At 44.4% G+C, this 17,161-nt stretch overlaps 1 protein-coding gene across 1 annotated transcript in view; it reads right to left on the bottom strand.

The window, feature by feature from the left end:
* Nucleotides 1-11,271: 11,271 nt before the first annotated feature.
* Nucleotides 11,272-17,161, bottom strand: part of LOC146199499 (UPF0764 protein C16orf89 homolog) — a 102,267-nt gene continuing 96,377 nt past the window's right edge. Inside the window, exons 7-9 of the mRNA XM_084594996.1 lie at nt 16,681-16,809; nt 13,819-13,869; nt 11,272-11,638 (exon numbers count right to left, since the gene is read on the bottom strand). Of these exons, the coding sequence (XP_084451122.1) occupies nt 11,541-11,638; nt 13,819-13,869; nt 16,681-16,809 (278 nt within the window). The 3' untranslated portion in view covers nt 11,272-11,540. The remainder of the gene's footprint in view (nt 11,639-13,818; nt 13,870-16,680; nt 16,810-17,161) is intronic.

The raw sequence follows: 17,161 nt of genomic DNA, 5'->3' as shown, positions 1-17,161 counted from the left end.
GACGGACCCGAAGAGCCGAAAGACACGAACACTCAAACCCCACCCCGCCCAGCCGCCCGACACGACCTCGCGCCATCGCTCTCACGTATGCTTTGGTGGCGAATGGCTGAAGATCTCCAGGGAAGGCGGATCACCCAAGCATCATCGTGGTCATCGTCATCGTGGTAGCAAGCGCATCATTCTCTTCTAGCTTTTCTTGAACGTCATCACCGTCACGTCACCACCAACTTCAATGAACCGATCGGGACGATCACTCGGTGGCCTCGGGATGTGTTGCGAAGATCGGCAGTGGCGTGAGAGGAACCATCGCGCTAGACCCGCCATTAAATCATCATTCACCTTGTCGCCATGTTGTGCCGTCTTCTTGTTTGTTGCCATGTAACAGTATTATTATTATTATTATTATTATTATTATTATTATTATTATTATTATTATTATTATTATTATTATTATTATTATTATTATTATTATTATTATTTTGAATCTACTGTACTATATACCTCTTCCATTACAATTAATTTTGCTGCCTGCGCACGTCTATACATGCAGTACTTCTACCCACATAATATTCACTTTAACACAACGTGGTGAGGAGCCGGCTGCCATCTGGCTGTAGAAGTGGCTTACCCTGCCACCGAAAAGTAAGCATTATCCCGAAATCGCCGTGCCCACGTGCGGGAAAAAAAAAATGTTTCTGGCGGTTCTTCGACAGGCCTGCGACATATGTTCCGCAGCGATCGCACTTCAGGTAGACCACTTGCCGAACAGTCGCAGTCTGTTTATCCTCAATGGCGGCCTTCTCACCCGCAGGCTGAAAATATGGCCGTCGCCAAAGCACGACTCCCGGGCTCCGTGCCGGCCGATAAGCTGTGACAGCTAGTCGCGCTAATGGCAATGGGCTTGGGGGTGCCTGTTCAGGACGCTCTGCAGCTTGTAGATTCTGATTCTAATTGACCGCCATCCACTAGTGATCTGCACTAAACTTTTGTTCATATATAGGGTATAACGTTCCAAAGCGATTCAGGTCATGAGGGATGATCCGTGATACCGCCAGTATCCTGAGGGATCCTGGCATAGCTGAGCTAAGCCATTGCAATATTTTTTCTTGTTTATTGTACATTGGTTTATAAAGAAGGAAAGGTGAATTATCTGTCTTTGACCTTCAAGGTTGTTCAAGGTGACATCGCTATACCAGGGCTGCCTCTCCGTCTGTTTGGTTTTGGTGAACGGAAGGCGCAGTATACATTTCGGTGAGCACCACGAAATCGTGTACATCCACACGTAATTATGTCAAGGTCATTTGAAGGGCAAAATTAGTATCACACGAAGACCTGCTATGTCTAGCGAAGTGAAGGTTTCGCTTCCATTGTAAATTGGTTTATAAGAAAGGAAAGGCTCAGTGTCTGTCATGGTCACTTGAAGGTGATAGTCGTGCATACCCGACGGAAGGATTAGCGCTAGTCCTGTTTTTCCGTGTGTCTTGTGTCCGTGTTTTCATTACGCTGCTGCTCTCCATCATTACAGTACCCCGTTAGCCTCTTTGTCAGCGTAAGACGCCCGACTACTGTGCCGGAGTACCCGGGTTCGAACCCGACCTCGGCGGCTGCGTTTCGATGGAGGCGAAACGAAGAGGCGTCCGTGTGCTGTGCGATGTCAGCGCACGTTAAAGATCCCTAGGTGGTCGAAATTACTCCGAAGCCCTCCACTACGGCTCCTCTTTCTCTCTTTCCACTTTCACTCCCATCTTCCTCCCTTCCCTTACGGCGCGGTGTCCACAGAAAACAAGTGAGACAGTAATCGCGCCTTTTCCCTTCCTATAAATAAATCAGTCAGCGTTTACATGTCGTTGTTGCCACCACATAACGCTTTCAGGATTTAATGGAGACCACTGAACAGTTATACAGAAAACTGCATTGTTTGTGCTAAATCCCAGCTGAATAAGTGGCGAACTACAACACGTACTACCGTAAAACCTCACAAGACAAGTGATGCCACTTGTTATAAACGGCGTCATGTTACCAATAAAGTGTTAAGGCCGTTTCACATGGTGCGACGCGCACGAAAAATTTCGGCCCAGTCGCAGTGTCGTTGCGGCGCAAATCGCAACTGCCCTTTCATATGCTTGCGGAACCAGCGATTTCTGTCGATGCGGCACGAGCGGCGGCACCATCATATTTTACGAACAATACAGGTAGAACACGCGTAAGATTAAATGTAGTATTTAATTTATATTTTTTATCAAAATATAAAACACTTTATGCAAAATATACATTTTTAACTTTTTCGTTTTGTACGCAACTACGTACAACAGTCACATCAGGCTGAATTCCATAGGCTGGCGGCTGTCCCGTTCGCAACGATCGCTGCGACGGGAGCGGCGTGCGACCAACATGTTGGAAGTCTGCCGCAGCCGCTCTGCGACGGAAGTGGCGGGCCCTTCTGTCGCTGTGCGGCTGAAATCGCACTCTGCTGCGGCGAGAATCGCATCATGTGAAACGGCCTTTAGAGTTTTGCGACGCCTTTCGAAGAGAATTTGTTGTGCTTCAAACTAATCCGAAGACGGCGTGTGATTGTTGGCGTCGCCGTTTTCTCTTTGCTTACTCAGAACCTATAAGGGTCGTTGCAGTGCCTTCAAGGGAATGTGCCTTTTAGACAAACTGCACCTACCTGCGTCTCCGTTATTCTAGCTATTTATCACCTTTGAAATAAAACCGCTCTGTAGGAGCATTGTGCAATTGTGCCAGCAGTGGCTTAGTGTCATATGCAGGCAATCTTGTGCATTTCTACTCACCCCGTCTACGATCGATGAAGTTACCTGTTTAGAGAACGACGTGATTCCGTTTACGGAGAGGTGGTGACTATAGGGCTTATTCACTTGACGTCAGACCCGCCGGGGTGGCGCAGTGGTTACGGCGCTCGATTACTGTTCCCAAGGATGCGGGATCGAATCTCGGCATCGGGGGCCGCTTTTCGAAGGAGGCGAAAAGCAAGGCATCCGTGTGCTGTGCGATGTCAGTGCACGTTAAAGAATCCCAGGTGGTCGAAATTTCCGGAGTCCTCCACTACGGCGTCTCTCATAGCCTGAGTCGCTTTGGGACGGTAAACCCCACACAAACCAACCAATCACTTGACGTCAACCATGTCACCGGGGTGCCCAATGTCATGGCGATGAAAGATGCGCCGGTCGGGCGTCGGGCCATCAGGTGTGCACTGTGCGTGTGTGCGAAGCTTTAACCGCGTGTAGTCCATTGGAAGCATCTCTCAAGACGGGATTCAAGTGCTAAGCGCCGATAAATGAGCTTTTGTGAAAGGATTTCAGCTTTTGGGCACTTACACAAGGATGGGAGTGGTGCCGTGCCGGCTCTATCGGCTGCACTGTTAAGACGCGTCTATAATCTTTGCGATCAAGTTCATTTCGTGTTTGTGGACATGGCTGCATGTACCCATCACTCACTGCAGCCACAGAAATTGTTTGTTCAGTCATCGATCACTGCAATTGGTGAAAAGCTCGATGTGTCTTTGCGAACAACTGTTATTTTGTCATTGGTTGTACTGCTGTGCAAATAAAGGTAAGTTTTTTTTTAAAGTGCCGTCCGGTGGGGTTGATCTGGGCCACGACTGCGTCTTGCTACAATCTATGTATTGGGATTACAATCAGCGTAGGTGATCGTAGTAGCGAGTCGTTGCTGGCAAAAATGCAGCGATAGGATAGAGCAATGACCCGGTCGTTTCTCATCGCATCGCTTTCGAAAATAAAAATGTACACGTCTTTAACGCCTACCCATACGTCGCAGTGCCCTTAAAACACGTATCTGGATACATACAAACCACCATGCCTTTCTCTAATATCTAATCTCGGCGTTTAATTGTGGGCAAATGATTGCGGCTCACAGCCTATAAGATGTGAAGAGGAGAACCAGTAAAAAAAAAAAAATGACAAGGACGAAGATAAGAGACGTACCCCACGACGACTGCTGTTTTTTGTTTCTTTTATCTTAGCCGTCGTTTCTCATGATTCTACTATACTGCCATTCGCGCGGCGCCCACTGATGCGTGCGTCGTTCTTGTGCGCTGTGATGCGCCGGAAACACACTATGACACACTAGTGGCCGCGCATCCGAGCACCTAAACAAAACACCGTGAAATACTCCCGCGATGGCTCGGATACGAATGAACGTACAAATCATACGCGATGGGTCTTGTCATACGGCTCGAAACACCGGCCGGACGCGGCCGATTATGGTTACTTGGTTACTGCCTTTGCAGGTAGTAGTGATATTTAGTTGGCTTTAAAAACTAGCATCGAAATCAGCGAGATATAGGCAAACAATGCGTTAACTTTTTTTCTGGTGCTTTTAGTTTTGATACCCCCCCCCCCCCCCCCCCCCCCCCCCCCGATTTCGATCATGGTGTAAGAATACACAGTGACTTCGATCTGCCCAAAGTAATGGCGGATAATGCAATCAGAGTTTCTACATCTGACGCCCGCTAAACATGACAGTGAATAGCCTCTATAGCATGAAAGTTTTTCCTTCTCAGAGTCTAACACCGGATGGATATGTCTGTTTCGCTATGACAGCTTGTCATGCCAAGCCGCATTTACCTGGACGGCAGGCACCCGCGTGTGCAAATAAACGCATACCAAATAAGTTCGCACACCGATTGTCCAGACAATATTTAGTTTCTTCGATCATGAGCACCATATTTGAAAGGAAGGTGGAAAGGAAGCTTGCTACATGCAACAATCCTGGAAGCCAAATAGGTTTTTAAACTATTAGGTCATGCTGTGAGGATTTATTCAGGTTTTGCACAAAGAATCCGTTCCTTTTGTGCGGAGACATAGATGTCTTTTTCTTTTTGCACTATAGTGCTGGCGTGGCTTTATTTTATCCGTCGCGCATGTGTGAACAATTCTTCATACGTGTGCGCCTGATGAACATAGGCACGCGCCGGCGGCCTCTTTGGCAGACGAGAGTATACGTGAGAATAAAGCTTATTGCAAGTGGCGATATGTAGATCCCTGAAGGGACTTGAAAGCAGGTCGCACCGAATGCGTGTTGTAGATGGCCTCGTCGACATATCTCTACTGCGAAGTCACTAGGGATCAGTAAATGTGGGTGCCGGTTCATTGCCTTAAGAATGCAAACGCGATACCCTACTTGTCAGGGACTGTCAAGTGTACCCCATGTGTACATCAACGGCTCGCGCGTGCTTCTAAATGGAGTCGATACAAGGTAGCTCTGCGCTAATACTACAAGGACATGTGACCAGGAGACGAAAATGACGCCACGGGTGAAGGCGTTTCTATATCGCTTGTCTTTTTCATATTGCGGAGTCATGTCTGATCTAAATTAACCGACTAACCCACATGAGCGTTCAATCGGACATAGGCCTAACCAATTTTGCACACCGAAGTTGTGACGGGTTCTGGCAACTATCTCCTGCAGCTCCACAAGTCAAATGGCACACGCCATTGCTAATAAAAAGCGTTTTCTTTCGCACAGCGACAAGAACAACAGTTACAAAAATGGACGCGAGGAGTGTAGACCCTTCAGCGGATGGTGTCAACGTTCGGTAGGAGGGGGAGGAGGAGGAGGAAACAATTTAAAGCACTATTGAGCGTGAAGAATGTCCTGGGCCAGGGTCACCAAGGCCAACTGGTCTTTCAACTGGTCAGAGGCTAACCAAGAATGCTACGTTGGGGGAGAAGGGCGTGGAAAGTGAGGTGACTGAATTGCAACAGGGCAGAAAAACATGCATTTTTCTAAGTTCGCATGGTGTTCAGGACAATTCGGGCATGTGGGGGAATGTCTGATGTGGTTTAGAAACGATCGGGCAGAAGTAAGGAGTGTATTTAGTTGTATGCGTTGAAGGAGGAGGAGGAAGAGAAAAGGAGGGCAGAAGGCAGGGATATGTTAACCATAAATAATTCCGGTTGGCTACCTTGCACTGGGGAAGGGGAATGGGAGAATTAAAGGGGGAGGGCAGAAGAGGAGAGGAGGTGAGAAAGTGACAGTCTGTCAATAAGGCTAGTCTCTCTTAAAAAAGCCAAGAATTGCCTTGTATGCTCTGAGCGCAGATGACTTTTGTGGCCATGGTCCCAAGATCTTTCCTTCCGTTAAGGGGTGAGCGTCCAGACGATCCAATGCAGTACGCAGCGTATGTCTTATGCCTACTGCGTAAATATGCGTTGAATGCCTATTTGCGTGGTAGTGAGGGATTTATCAGGAAGAGGAAGTGTACGAAGAATTTCCCTGGTATTGTCATAGTGAAGATTGGTTTCTTTTTTGTTGTGAAGAGTAACGTCTCACGTGGGTGGATAAGGCCAGGGAATCCCAGGCACCCAGTGTTGAAGTTCGCGGGCGAGGCGATGCACTACCTCATCTGGGATTGCAGGAATCCACCTCAGTGTGACAGTGTGGGGACGTAGCTTGGTAGGAGCTCTGTGTAGATCATCCTGCTGTTCTTCAGGAATGCGACCCCTATGAATGCCGCGTATAGCCTGTATTGAATCAGTGTATATACTCTCTGTTGTTGCGTACGTGTTGGAGGTGGACTATAAAGGGTACGCCTGCCTCCAGGTCCATTGAACAAATATTCGCAGATAATCGGTGAGATTCATCCAGCAGTATACGCGCAATCATTATTTTTCCACCGCATGCTACATGATTTTGTTATTACCTATTTAAAAAAAATATTTAGAATAATTATGAAGACATAGAAATGAGGCAACATTGGTAGTTCCTGGATTAATTTTTTTTTTTTTTTTTTTTTTTTTTTTTTTTTTTTTTTTTTTTGCTGTGGCAATTTCCTTTCGGTTGATTTATAGACCACATGAAATGTCCTGCTGCCGTCGAAGTTTCTTTCAGGTGAAGGTTGTAGCACTGTGGTCGGAGAAGTGCACATTCTCATGCCACCAGCTTCCAGAGTTTTGTCCGTGATTCGTCAAATCGTTGAGGCTTCGAACGGTCGGCGCCGTCGACGCTGACGGACAGTTTTTTTTCTTTTCTTTCGACGCGGTGGTATCATCGCTCTCGCGTTGAAATGAAGCGCTTCAGTAATGATCTCAAAGGTGCGTCGTGTGTACCAAGAGGGTAATCAATCAAGCATGGAGAACGAGGAGCACGGTGGAAGAATACGAGGAGCGAGGTTCGAGATTTTCACTCAGCTTTCACGCATTATGCGCTCCCTGTGGAGTGCAAAAGAAATCAATAGGTCACGTGGTTCTATACTGCCCTCCCACCTTCGTGCTTTTCCGCCCGATGTCGCTGCCCATTTCACTTTGCTTCAGGCTTGAAAGCAGAGAGCGCAAAAATCTGGTGCCTATTAATGCACGAGTAATTAAGTGTTTGGGCTGACACATGGTGGCTGCACTTCGTGCCATGTTGTGTTCTTGGCGCTTTGCAGTGACTGTGGCTGAAATATTTAAGGCCCATATTCATTTACTGGTTGCCGTTAGAGTCGGCGTTACGGGTGGATGGTTGTAGGGTGGCAGGTGGCAATGGCCAACCTGGGGCACAACATTCTTCTCGGTGTCTCGCAACCCACCATGATAATTCGGAACAGAGACGTTTTGAGCAGTCTGGTGAAAATCGGCGTTGGGATTTTGAAAGACCTCTTCACACTATTGTGTCCTACGCTTCAAGCCGAAGCTTGTGTTTGGCGCTTGACAGCTGTAGTTGATTATGCGCCATACAACTGATGTGCTACACTCCTTATCTGGTTCCACATACGTGCCAAAAAAGTTTCGCTTGTAACTGGAACTTTTTTAGACGTATGTGGAACCAGATTAACAGTGTAACTAACGAAGCTTAGGTGTAACAGGGATAATGTGCCCCGGGATGCCATTCATTTGCAAGGAGCAAAGGCCATCTTTGGGGCACAGGATTTTGTTCGGTCTGCAGAAAACTTCAATGGGCATATGGAACGCTGATGTTTCAGACAGTTTAGTGAATAGGTGCGTATGCACCCTGAGGGACATCTTAGCGCTACCGCGCCCTTCTCTTGAAAGTGAAGCTTAAAGGGGTAGATATATCAATTTTTTTCTTATTGCATTTCTGCTTTTGAACTTTTGCGCAAGACATTATCACCTTGTGAAATTCGGCTACTCTTAGTGAATAATTTATAATTGATTTTTTTCTGCGCGCAGTTTGCATCGGTTCCAGGTTACCGAACGAATGTTTCGATGTGACACGCTAGTATAAATAAGATCAAGTGACGCCTACAAGAGATGCAGTGTATTCGCTGCTTTGTAGCTTTGATTCCCGCAAACTCTTAAGTTGCGCTGCTTCACAAGCCGAAATGAAAATAATGGAAGAAAAGGCTATTTCAGCTCTGCAAGACAAACTTCATTTTGCGCTTTCATTTTGTGAGATTCTAGTGTTAAATTATAAAATTTCAAAGCGTTTTTACAGCTTTTCCACAAGCCGTCTTTTTCAGGTTTAAAAGCGACGAGAGAGAAATCAATCTCTCCACTTGTAGGGTAGAAGAAGGAGATCCGGAAGGCAGCTAGTGGGTGTAGAAAGTTCTGAAGCGGGCGGAGTGCGCGCCGTGATTGTGATCACAACAGGAATGACCTTGCGATGGCTACCGGGGAAGGTGGAGCGCCAGTCGCACGATGCTAATCAACTTCTTGTGGATTAATGAGAAAATATAGCATGATTGGCTCTTCAATGAAATAGGAAACCTAATGTTAAGGCATTGCAGTCACGCAATTATAAATTGTCTCTCCCGTAATATTTATAATGCCTGTTGTATTCTCTTAGGGGCGTAAGAAGCGGGGCGTTCAATGTGGTGTGTCGAAGTTGCGTTTACAAGTATGACGTCTCCAAGGTTTAGGAGATTACGTTTGTTATTAGAAGAGTGCGTGATATCAAACATTTGGTTAGCTCTAAGCGGCGGAGGCCCACAACAGGAATTCTGTCGCCCGCTTTCCTAGACACTCAGCAACTAGTGCCATCTGTTTAATCGCCAGTAGAGAGCACCGTGTAACGCAATAAGGATATTTTATATTTGTAAATTTAAGGAAACTATCGCATTTACACCATTCTCTGCAGGCCTCAATCCTAACCTGGTAGCGGATAATTGAAGGCCTAAAAAAAAAGGGAGGGAAGGGGGGGAGGGGGGAGGGGGGGGGGGGGGGGCGGGCTTTCTTCGAATGTAAGCTAGCCGAGGTACAACAGGTACACAAACGTAAGGTATATGTATTTGCAACAAACCTGCTTACGCCCATTTGTCATCGTCGTAGCGGACCTCGTTGCCACTGAATTCTTTATACAGAACACACACTTGTATTCTCTTCAGTGCTTCCAGAATGCAGCCCTTTCTGATATAGCATGCGATAAGTCTTCCGGATTGTTATCCCAGGCTGAATCAATCCAGCTTGCTTCTACTGCTAGCGAAGCGCTCATTAGGCGGTCAGTTGGGGTTAGCAGTCGTTTTTCAATGATAGTCTATACGCACACCTTTCACCTTTTGCGGCTGACTCTTGCAATATTTCTAGGTGCAGATATCAGGAGGCTGCGGCTGGCCTGCCATGTGGCCAGATATGATCGCGACGCCCGTATGAGCTTTGGCGAGAGCAGCTTTCATTCCGCCGTTCAGGTACTCATGTTGGGAACTGGAGACGAGCAGGGAGTTTTGGACGTTGTTGCCACAGCATTCTCACAGGAAATAATTAGCGCAAATGTTGAGAAATAGCAGTCAGGCCGAAAATATAGCTCTGAAAGCTTCGCATCCACACGTCGCGAACATTAAAACTCCGTTCACATCAAGCGCCCAGTAAGTCAGGTTTGGCGATTTCACGAAGTCAACCTGTGGAATTCCTGCATGAAGTTAGATCACCTCCCCTCCCTTCTTCCTATAGTTCTTCAGTCACCTACGGACAATGTTAACAGAAATAGCATGGTTCTAGTAACGTTGCCTACGGAAAGGAGCAATAGTAGCTACTGTGCTCTAATATAATTAGATTTTGCAGGGGGCACCATGTACTGTCTTCGCCAAAAGTAACCAGGCTGCATAGTTTGCTTCTCATTGGCATAATAAAGCCAATAAGGACACCCAGAACATCAAGATGTTTTAAGAAGTGGGGACAGGGTCTTGCCTTTACTTTGCAGAGATTTACTGCTTCAGAAGTGGTGTGAATTCTCTAGAAGATGATTTCAGGGCGGACCTTGCAGCCTAGTTACTTTTGGCAAAGACGGTATGTGTCGTGCTTTCATTTTCAATGAATGGTCGTGTATTAAAAATTAAATTTATAAATACTCGAATTTAAGCTGACTTAAGAGTCTAATATATCGAATTGTTAAAGTATAAGTAGGGTACAGACAACCGAGAAATGATGCGCGATTATGGCGATTATCATGGCCGACTTTGCTTCCTCGTTGGAAACCCTAGCCCATGAAATGCTTCCTCTGATCACGCGAATTCTTTTCGATAATTATTGAAAACCAATGGGATGCGCAACACGCGAAATTCCCGCGATTATTTTTAATTTTCAGCGTCAGATGAAACATAGCAGCCGAGCGAAGAAACACGTTTGCCCAGGTTTCCAGACTCGTCTGAAACATAGATTCACATTGTGCCAACTTGGCGCGGGCACCACGAAGATTCATATAAACTAAACATTGGTTCTTTTTCTCTTTCTAGACTGATGTCCTTCACCAACTACTTTCTTATATACGACTGAACGGGCTTAATGGCATGTATGTATACAAATTTGATAGACTTCTTATATATTTGCTTGCAGGCCGGAAGTATGACAACTTCGATGGTTTTGGTTCGAGCCTCTACGCTCCCGAGCCTAATTCTACCGGGCGACATTCACACCCGGCATCGAAGCAATTCGTTAGCAGGTGAGCGAACGCAGCAGGCAAAAATGACGCAGATCACTACTCTCGAAACCAGACCTTATGCAGCTTTCCACCGACGAGACTTTGATCTGCCAATCGATGACCTTAGCCTGCGCGGCATGAAAAAACAAAACAAAACAAAAACAAACAAAAGGAGCTCACTATCCGCCTCCTGATGGATGCACGTTTCAACTGAAAATTTCGAAGAACTGTTAACAGTTTTTCGAAATTATTAGAACGCCTATACTGAGAGAACCGTGGTTATTGACATGCTGAGGAAACTGTTTCCCGCTGAAATTAGCGCTCAGCAACTCAGTATAAAGAGTCGATGTGTGCTCCCTTGAAACGTCATGGAATACGCGTTATGTTGTTTACTGCGTAGTAAACGTAGACACATCCACTTCATCACTAATGGTGGAAAACATTTTATTCTGCAACAGATTTGTCCCACGCAGTCTCCAGTACAGGTTGTTTCTGCGTCAATTTTATCTGCAATTTATGGCTAGCAATTGTCTTACATTACGAGTCCCTATGTAATTTTCTTGGTGGTATCAAAAAATACTAGAGGGAGGAATGAGAGAGCCCCGTGTAATACCCTCCTTTCGAGGGCCTTTAGGGGTCACTTTAATAAATAACTAAAAAGCTCCGCACTTCTAATTTCTCAAGTGTGAACACCTTTAACAGATATTTTAAGCACTTATTGTAAGATTGCTTGTGTTAATCAAATACTTAAGTCCAGTTGACATTGCTATAGCCCCCAGCACTGTCTTGTGAGGCCGGCAGCGATCTGTAAAATAACAAATAGTGATTTTAGTAAATAAGCGTGTGTAGGTATGTAGCGTCTGTATAGTCAACAACAACAAAAATTAAGAAAGCACTTGCATCTCGCATATTATGTCAACTAATAACAACTCTCAGCTTCAGCCTTGCAGTGTCATATCTACGAGGCATATTCTTTCACTCAAATGTATGGACTATGGAGTGCATTGGTTTCTAGTGGCATACAACACGTGGCAAAGTGCTGTCAATAGGTTGGAGATCCAAAAGAAATGTAACGAGGTTCCTGGTCCTGGTGGAAGATTAATAGTTGCACATGATGAAAGACTACTTTACGACGCTTTCTATTCCCTTCTTTCGCTCCTCGTAATTTGTACCTGCATTAGTTTTAACCGTTCTCAAGATGTGAATGAACTATAAAACGTTTCATCGTACTCATTTTTCACTTCTTGCTTAGATCGAGGGTCAATGCTTTGTTTTGCTATTTTCCTTTTATATAGAAAGCATGATGAGCTGGAATACCACTACATGAACTATCGAAGTGTGTGTCGAGAGACAGCATAACGTCATAGACAGTGCAAAACGTTATAATACTGTGAATGTTTCTGTAAGCTACAGTAACACGACATGTTACCTTAGAACATCCTGCTAATGTTATAAATGAACAAATAACTGTATATACTGTATCATAATTACTAGCTGAATGCTCCGAATAAACAGTATGTTTTGATCTAAATGTCATAACGTTCAAATCACAATATAAAACATTCATAATAACATAAATGTTATTGTTATCGGCAAAATATATTGCGCCAACATTCATATAGTTCAAGCATTTGCCCGTCTTGGAAGAATTCTCACCGTGATTACGATAAATATGATTTATAACTAAGAAAATTTTTCCGTTCAGTACATTCCATGGTACTTGCCATATATCGCATGCGCTCGTGTGGCAAACTTTGCTTATTACCGACTCATAACTATTACTAATTTAGCGCCTTCAATGGTGTTCATATAAGCTTTTGGCCATGGCATCGGTTACAATGTGTCTAAGTTCTATGCATTATTCGGGCTGGTATTGTAATGTTCAGTTGTCGCTTTCGTCGCCCGTGAAAAATTGTGGCTAAATCTGTGAGCTCTCACTTTTGGCGGCTGTGGTTAACTTACCACTTGCGATGAAGCTGCATACAGGTTGTCTAAATGTTTACCCAATTTTAGAAAGAATTACCCAAACATTTTTATATGCAATAAACATTAAAGAAGAGGCATACTAAGAACATTATTTCAATGCTTGATCAAAACCAAAAAAGAAGTGTTTTATAAGTGCGTTTGCGCTGCCTGGTCTACAAGATTGAACAGCGTGCAGTGCACCGCAGAAAAGCTGACCGTTTTTTTTTTTCTCCTTTTTTTTACTAGAACAGTTTTCTCGAATCGGACCTATTATTCACGGAAGTTAGTTTCAAACAATCCAATAATGACGTTGCAGGCGCTGGCCAATCGGATGGAGACAGCTCGTTGCCACGTATCGATGCCAAGCCAGGGACAACAAGTGAGTGCCTAACTTTCTTAGATGCTAGAGATTGATGTGCGAAATCCTTGTATACAGGATGATAACAGAAGCTTAAAGGCATACCAAGAATAGTTTCCTTTACAGGTGGTACCAAGACCAGCAGCACCAGTGTCATTACGGCGCCGAAAATAATCAACACACACAGACACACAAGGACTCGAACGTAAGTAGGCAATGCTATAGCCGAACTTTCTTAGGCATTTTCAATGACTTTAACTGTTGACGTAAATTTGTTATAAAGTGTCCATAAAAGCAAGGTTGCGGTGATTAGCTATCGGTCTTGTACGCACTAGCCATGTATGCACGTATGCGCGCCTGTTAAATGACGTAAAATATATATTTTACTGCATGTGTATGCTCGTAGAGTTTAAACCCACAGAAATGCACAAGGGCTATGATATATTCATATTCAGTCAGAGATTCTACCACAACAAGACAATTATGCTCTCCTCTGGGATGACTACGAAGGAGTTGTAACCACCGTTTCTTAACTTTGTGACAAGTCATATCACAGTGGTTTTCTCATTCGAGCGCCCGCATTTTAGACTGGTTGAAAAACAGCAAGAAAGGTACAATAAAATGTTAAAAAATAATATAGAAAAACGGAGCTCTGCTCTCACCTTCCAGCCGAATTTCCGCACGTTTTGTCCTCACGGGCTTCCTTTCGAAAGCTGCAAGTGACAAGTCCACAGTTAATTTTTCCCCACATTTATCGCAGATATGGTTTGCATAAAGCAGAGAGAATAAATTATGGGATGCGAATGTGCGGACGAAAATGTTATCCCGGTACCATTATATGAGCCAGTTGCATGAAATGCTTGCAGGTGTGTGTGCGAGGGAAGAGGTGGGGGGGGGGGGGGGGAGCACGTTTTAATGTGTTGTTGTGCTGTTACCTGTGCCAGGCGACTGGGTGTTGAGGCAGCTCTAAAATAAACTTGTTCACAGAGACACCCCACGGTGGCTCAGTGGTTAGGGTGCTTGACTTCTGACCCCATGGACTGGTAATAGAATCCTGGCCGAGGCGGCCGCTTTTCGATGAAGGCGAGAACTAAGGCAACCATGTACTGTGTGATATCAGTGCACGTTAAAGACCCCTAGGCGATCGAAATTACAACACCGTTCCTCCTAGAACGAGTCACTTAGGGACATTCAACCTTATAAACAAATTCCAAATAATCATCCTGTAAACATCTACAGTTGCGTATAGAAAATCAGTATTTACTTTTTTTCTTGTAGGGCGAAAGGAGTCATTAAAAACACGAAAACCACATTCCTTGAACATGAATGCCTCTTCGTTGTTAAGAACTTAATTTTGTTTGTTGTCTCCTCTTCCTCTCATTTTTTAGAAATGTCCAGAACAAGCCTATAGTTCCTTTCCACATGAAACTTAAGCAATCTAAAAACCTGACGTTTTAATGTCTAAATGGGCCTGATTAGTTGACAACTCCATCACTTTTAGGAATCCCACAATATTGAAGGGTTCGAATCTGTGAAGGCTCTAGGTAAACCATGCAGTTTTTTTTTTTCTTTTTTTTTTTTTTGCTCCAGCGTTCTAAGTGAAGGTTTAATCGAGTAATAAAGTTCAAGCTTCTGCTCACAGTACTAAAGAATTGCGGAGAAGCTCGGCATTGACGTCACGGACGATAATGTTCTTGATTTTCGCTGGCTCCGCTCACACCATTCGGCGCTTATGAGATGCTGCCGAACAACTCTTATAGGATTTGCTTTAGGTTGCTGTGTTTTTACTTCTTCGAATCAAGCATTCCTATCTAGGAAATGTACCGATGCCATTCATGACATCGTCATTTGCCTCCCGACAAGCGCTAAGGGATGCAGAGAACCTCGAAAGTCGTCGCGGTTCTAATCGCAGATTGCGCCACTCTGTCAAAAGTTAGCGCCAGAATTTTTCACATGCTAACCTACATGCCATAAGCATTCAAATTCTAGAGTCTAATCAAATTCTAAAACAGGTGCAGGTTCCATTTAAAAAATATCTGAAACGGCTTCCGTCAGAACAAGCTGCATGATTGAGGTACGGTGACAGTTATACTCTCGTCGCGTTTCTTCTCAATAATTTCTTTGTGTCAGCAATCAAAGCTTATCACCATCCCATGTCTCTGTTTTTCTCTTGCATTCGTTTCCCACATTATCTTTTCTCAGCGCCGGGTGGGAGACGAATGACGACGTCATGGGCGACATCGGTACATTTCCTGGGTAAAAAACGTTGTGCTGTACCAATATTATTAATAAAAAAAGGCATTATATGAGTTAAAAGTCATTGATCTGGTAAAACATGACCGCGGATAGTATATCGGCGAGATGAAGTACAGTTTGCCTGAGCTTTGCAACCAAAGACATCTCGTTAAGCATCCTGTATAAAGGGGCTATCCTTCGCATCTCATGATAAGCCCCGGCATTACGCATGTTTAAGGCGATCAAACATCGAATTTCGTTAGTGCGCTCATAAATGCCTTATCGCTAACCTGTTCTTCACAACGACTAAAAACTTGTTCCTTCTGGCTTTGCATCTAAACGAATTCGTAGTTCACAAAACAGCCCGATGTTTAAAATTATGGGGGTGGCCCGTGCAAATTTTGAAGCCGCCACATGGCCGTACTTGAATTAGTTTAGACATCAATTTTAGTTTAATTCGATGAGGTGTGGCCCAATAAAATTTAGAGGTCACTATCAAGTTTGCAATATACTGTAATTAGACTGGATACTAAATTTTATGCTAAAAATAATTGCCCACAAAATGGATTATTGACCGTTCGAACGGACACATGTTAACAGGCTCTGTTTATGCCACTTATGGGCCAAGAAAGGCTTTCTCCTTAAAAAAAAAAAAGAAAAAAAAAACGCAGCGACTCGTTCCGGATACGGGAACTGGCCAACTCCTTTGCGCGCTCCTTCTCTCTCTCTCTCTCTTTATCTCTCGGCGTAGGAAACCACTCCCCGCTTAATATGATGTTTTAGCTTCGAGATGCAGATGATTAAAATATAAAATCTTTTCTTGGAATAATTTAGGAAGCTACTTTTTGTGGCATCTGCTGTGTTACAGATCCTTGGCAAAACCTAATGGTAGACGTCGCTTAGACGACGCGGTCCTCCATTTTACGTTTGTGGACGAAGAAGGCTGGAAACGCGCAGATGACTTTAATCGAATGAGTGCTGGGATTTTCAGAAAAATTGATTTTGACATTTCATATATAGTTAATTAAAGTCCGCAGTTCACTTAGGATACTCAAGCTGACCATTCTTATACCTTAATGTCATTACAGTATCACAGTGAACAGTATTTAAGTGTCCCTTCAAGACAAGGAGAATGAGGAGTAAATGAAAGAAAAAAAAAGCAATAAAGACGGAAGATACATTTGTTTAGGGCTCACTTTTGCGTCATGCATGGTCTTTTATTTCATCTAAAAAGAAAGGTGCTTGCTGGCTCAACTATGACGTAAGACAGGCAGCCCTTGCGTCCTTACTTGTTAGAGGGTCGTCAACAATTTCCATGCCATCCGTGTAGCATCCGTCTCCTCTTTGCCAGCTCCGGATGGCTCGAATCCACTCGGGCTTGTAGAACTCAGGGAAGCCGGCTAGCCCGCAAAAGCCAACTGGAGAAATAAAGCAAATAGCAAACAGTAATAGAGTCGAACGTTGGGCTAGTTGGTCACACATCTCTTAGAAGAAGAAGGAAGAAATAGCAAACAGCACGCAAAAAAGGCTTTTAGGCGGGGTGCTTACAGTAGAACGCACACTTTTTTTCTTCTCTTCAGCAAAGTGCCAATTTTAGAGAAATTTTCGAACACAGTGATTAGATTCTGCTTAGGAGAAAACTCAACTTCGAGTACGCGCCTGTCACTTTTGCTAGCTATACGCAGGACGGTAATTCTGAATAAAGAAAACTGCCCTGTTAGCTCATGTAGAGAGACACGGCAGTGTAACGCGCAGAGAAAGAAAAACTCA

The sequence above is a fragment of the Amblyomma maculatum genome, chromosome 2, assembly GCF_055883805.1.
Source record: "Amblyomma maculatum isolate TAMU_Amacu chromosome 2, ASM5588380v1, whole genome shotgun sequence".
Taxonomy (NCBI): domain Eukaryota; kingdom Metazoa; phylum Arthropoda; class Arachnida; order Ixodida; family Ixodidae; genus Amblyomma; species Amblyomma maculatum.
Note: the sequence above shows the minus strand (reverse complement) of the source record. Positions and strands in the feature narration are given on the sequence as shown.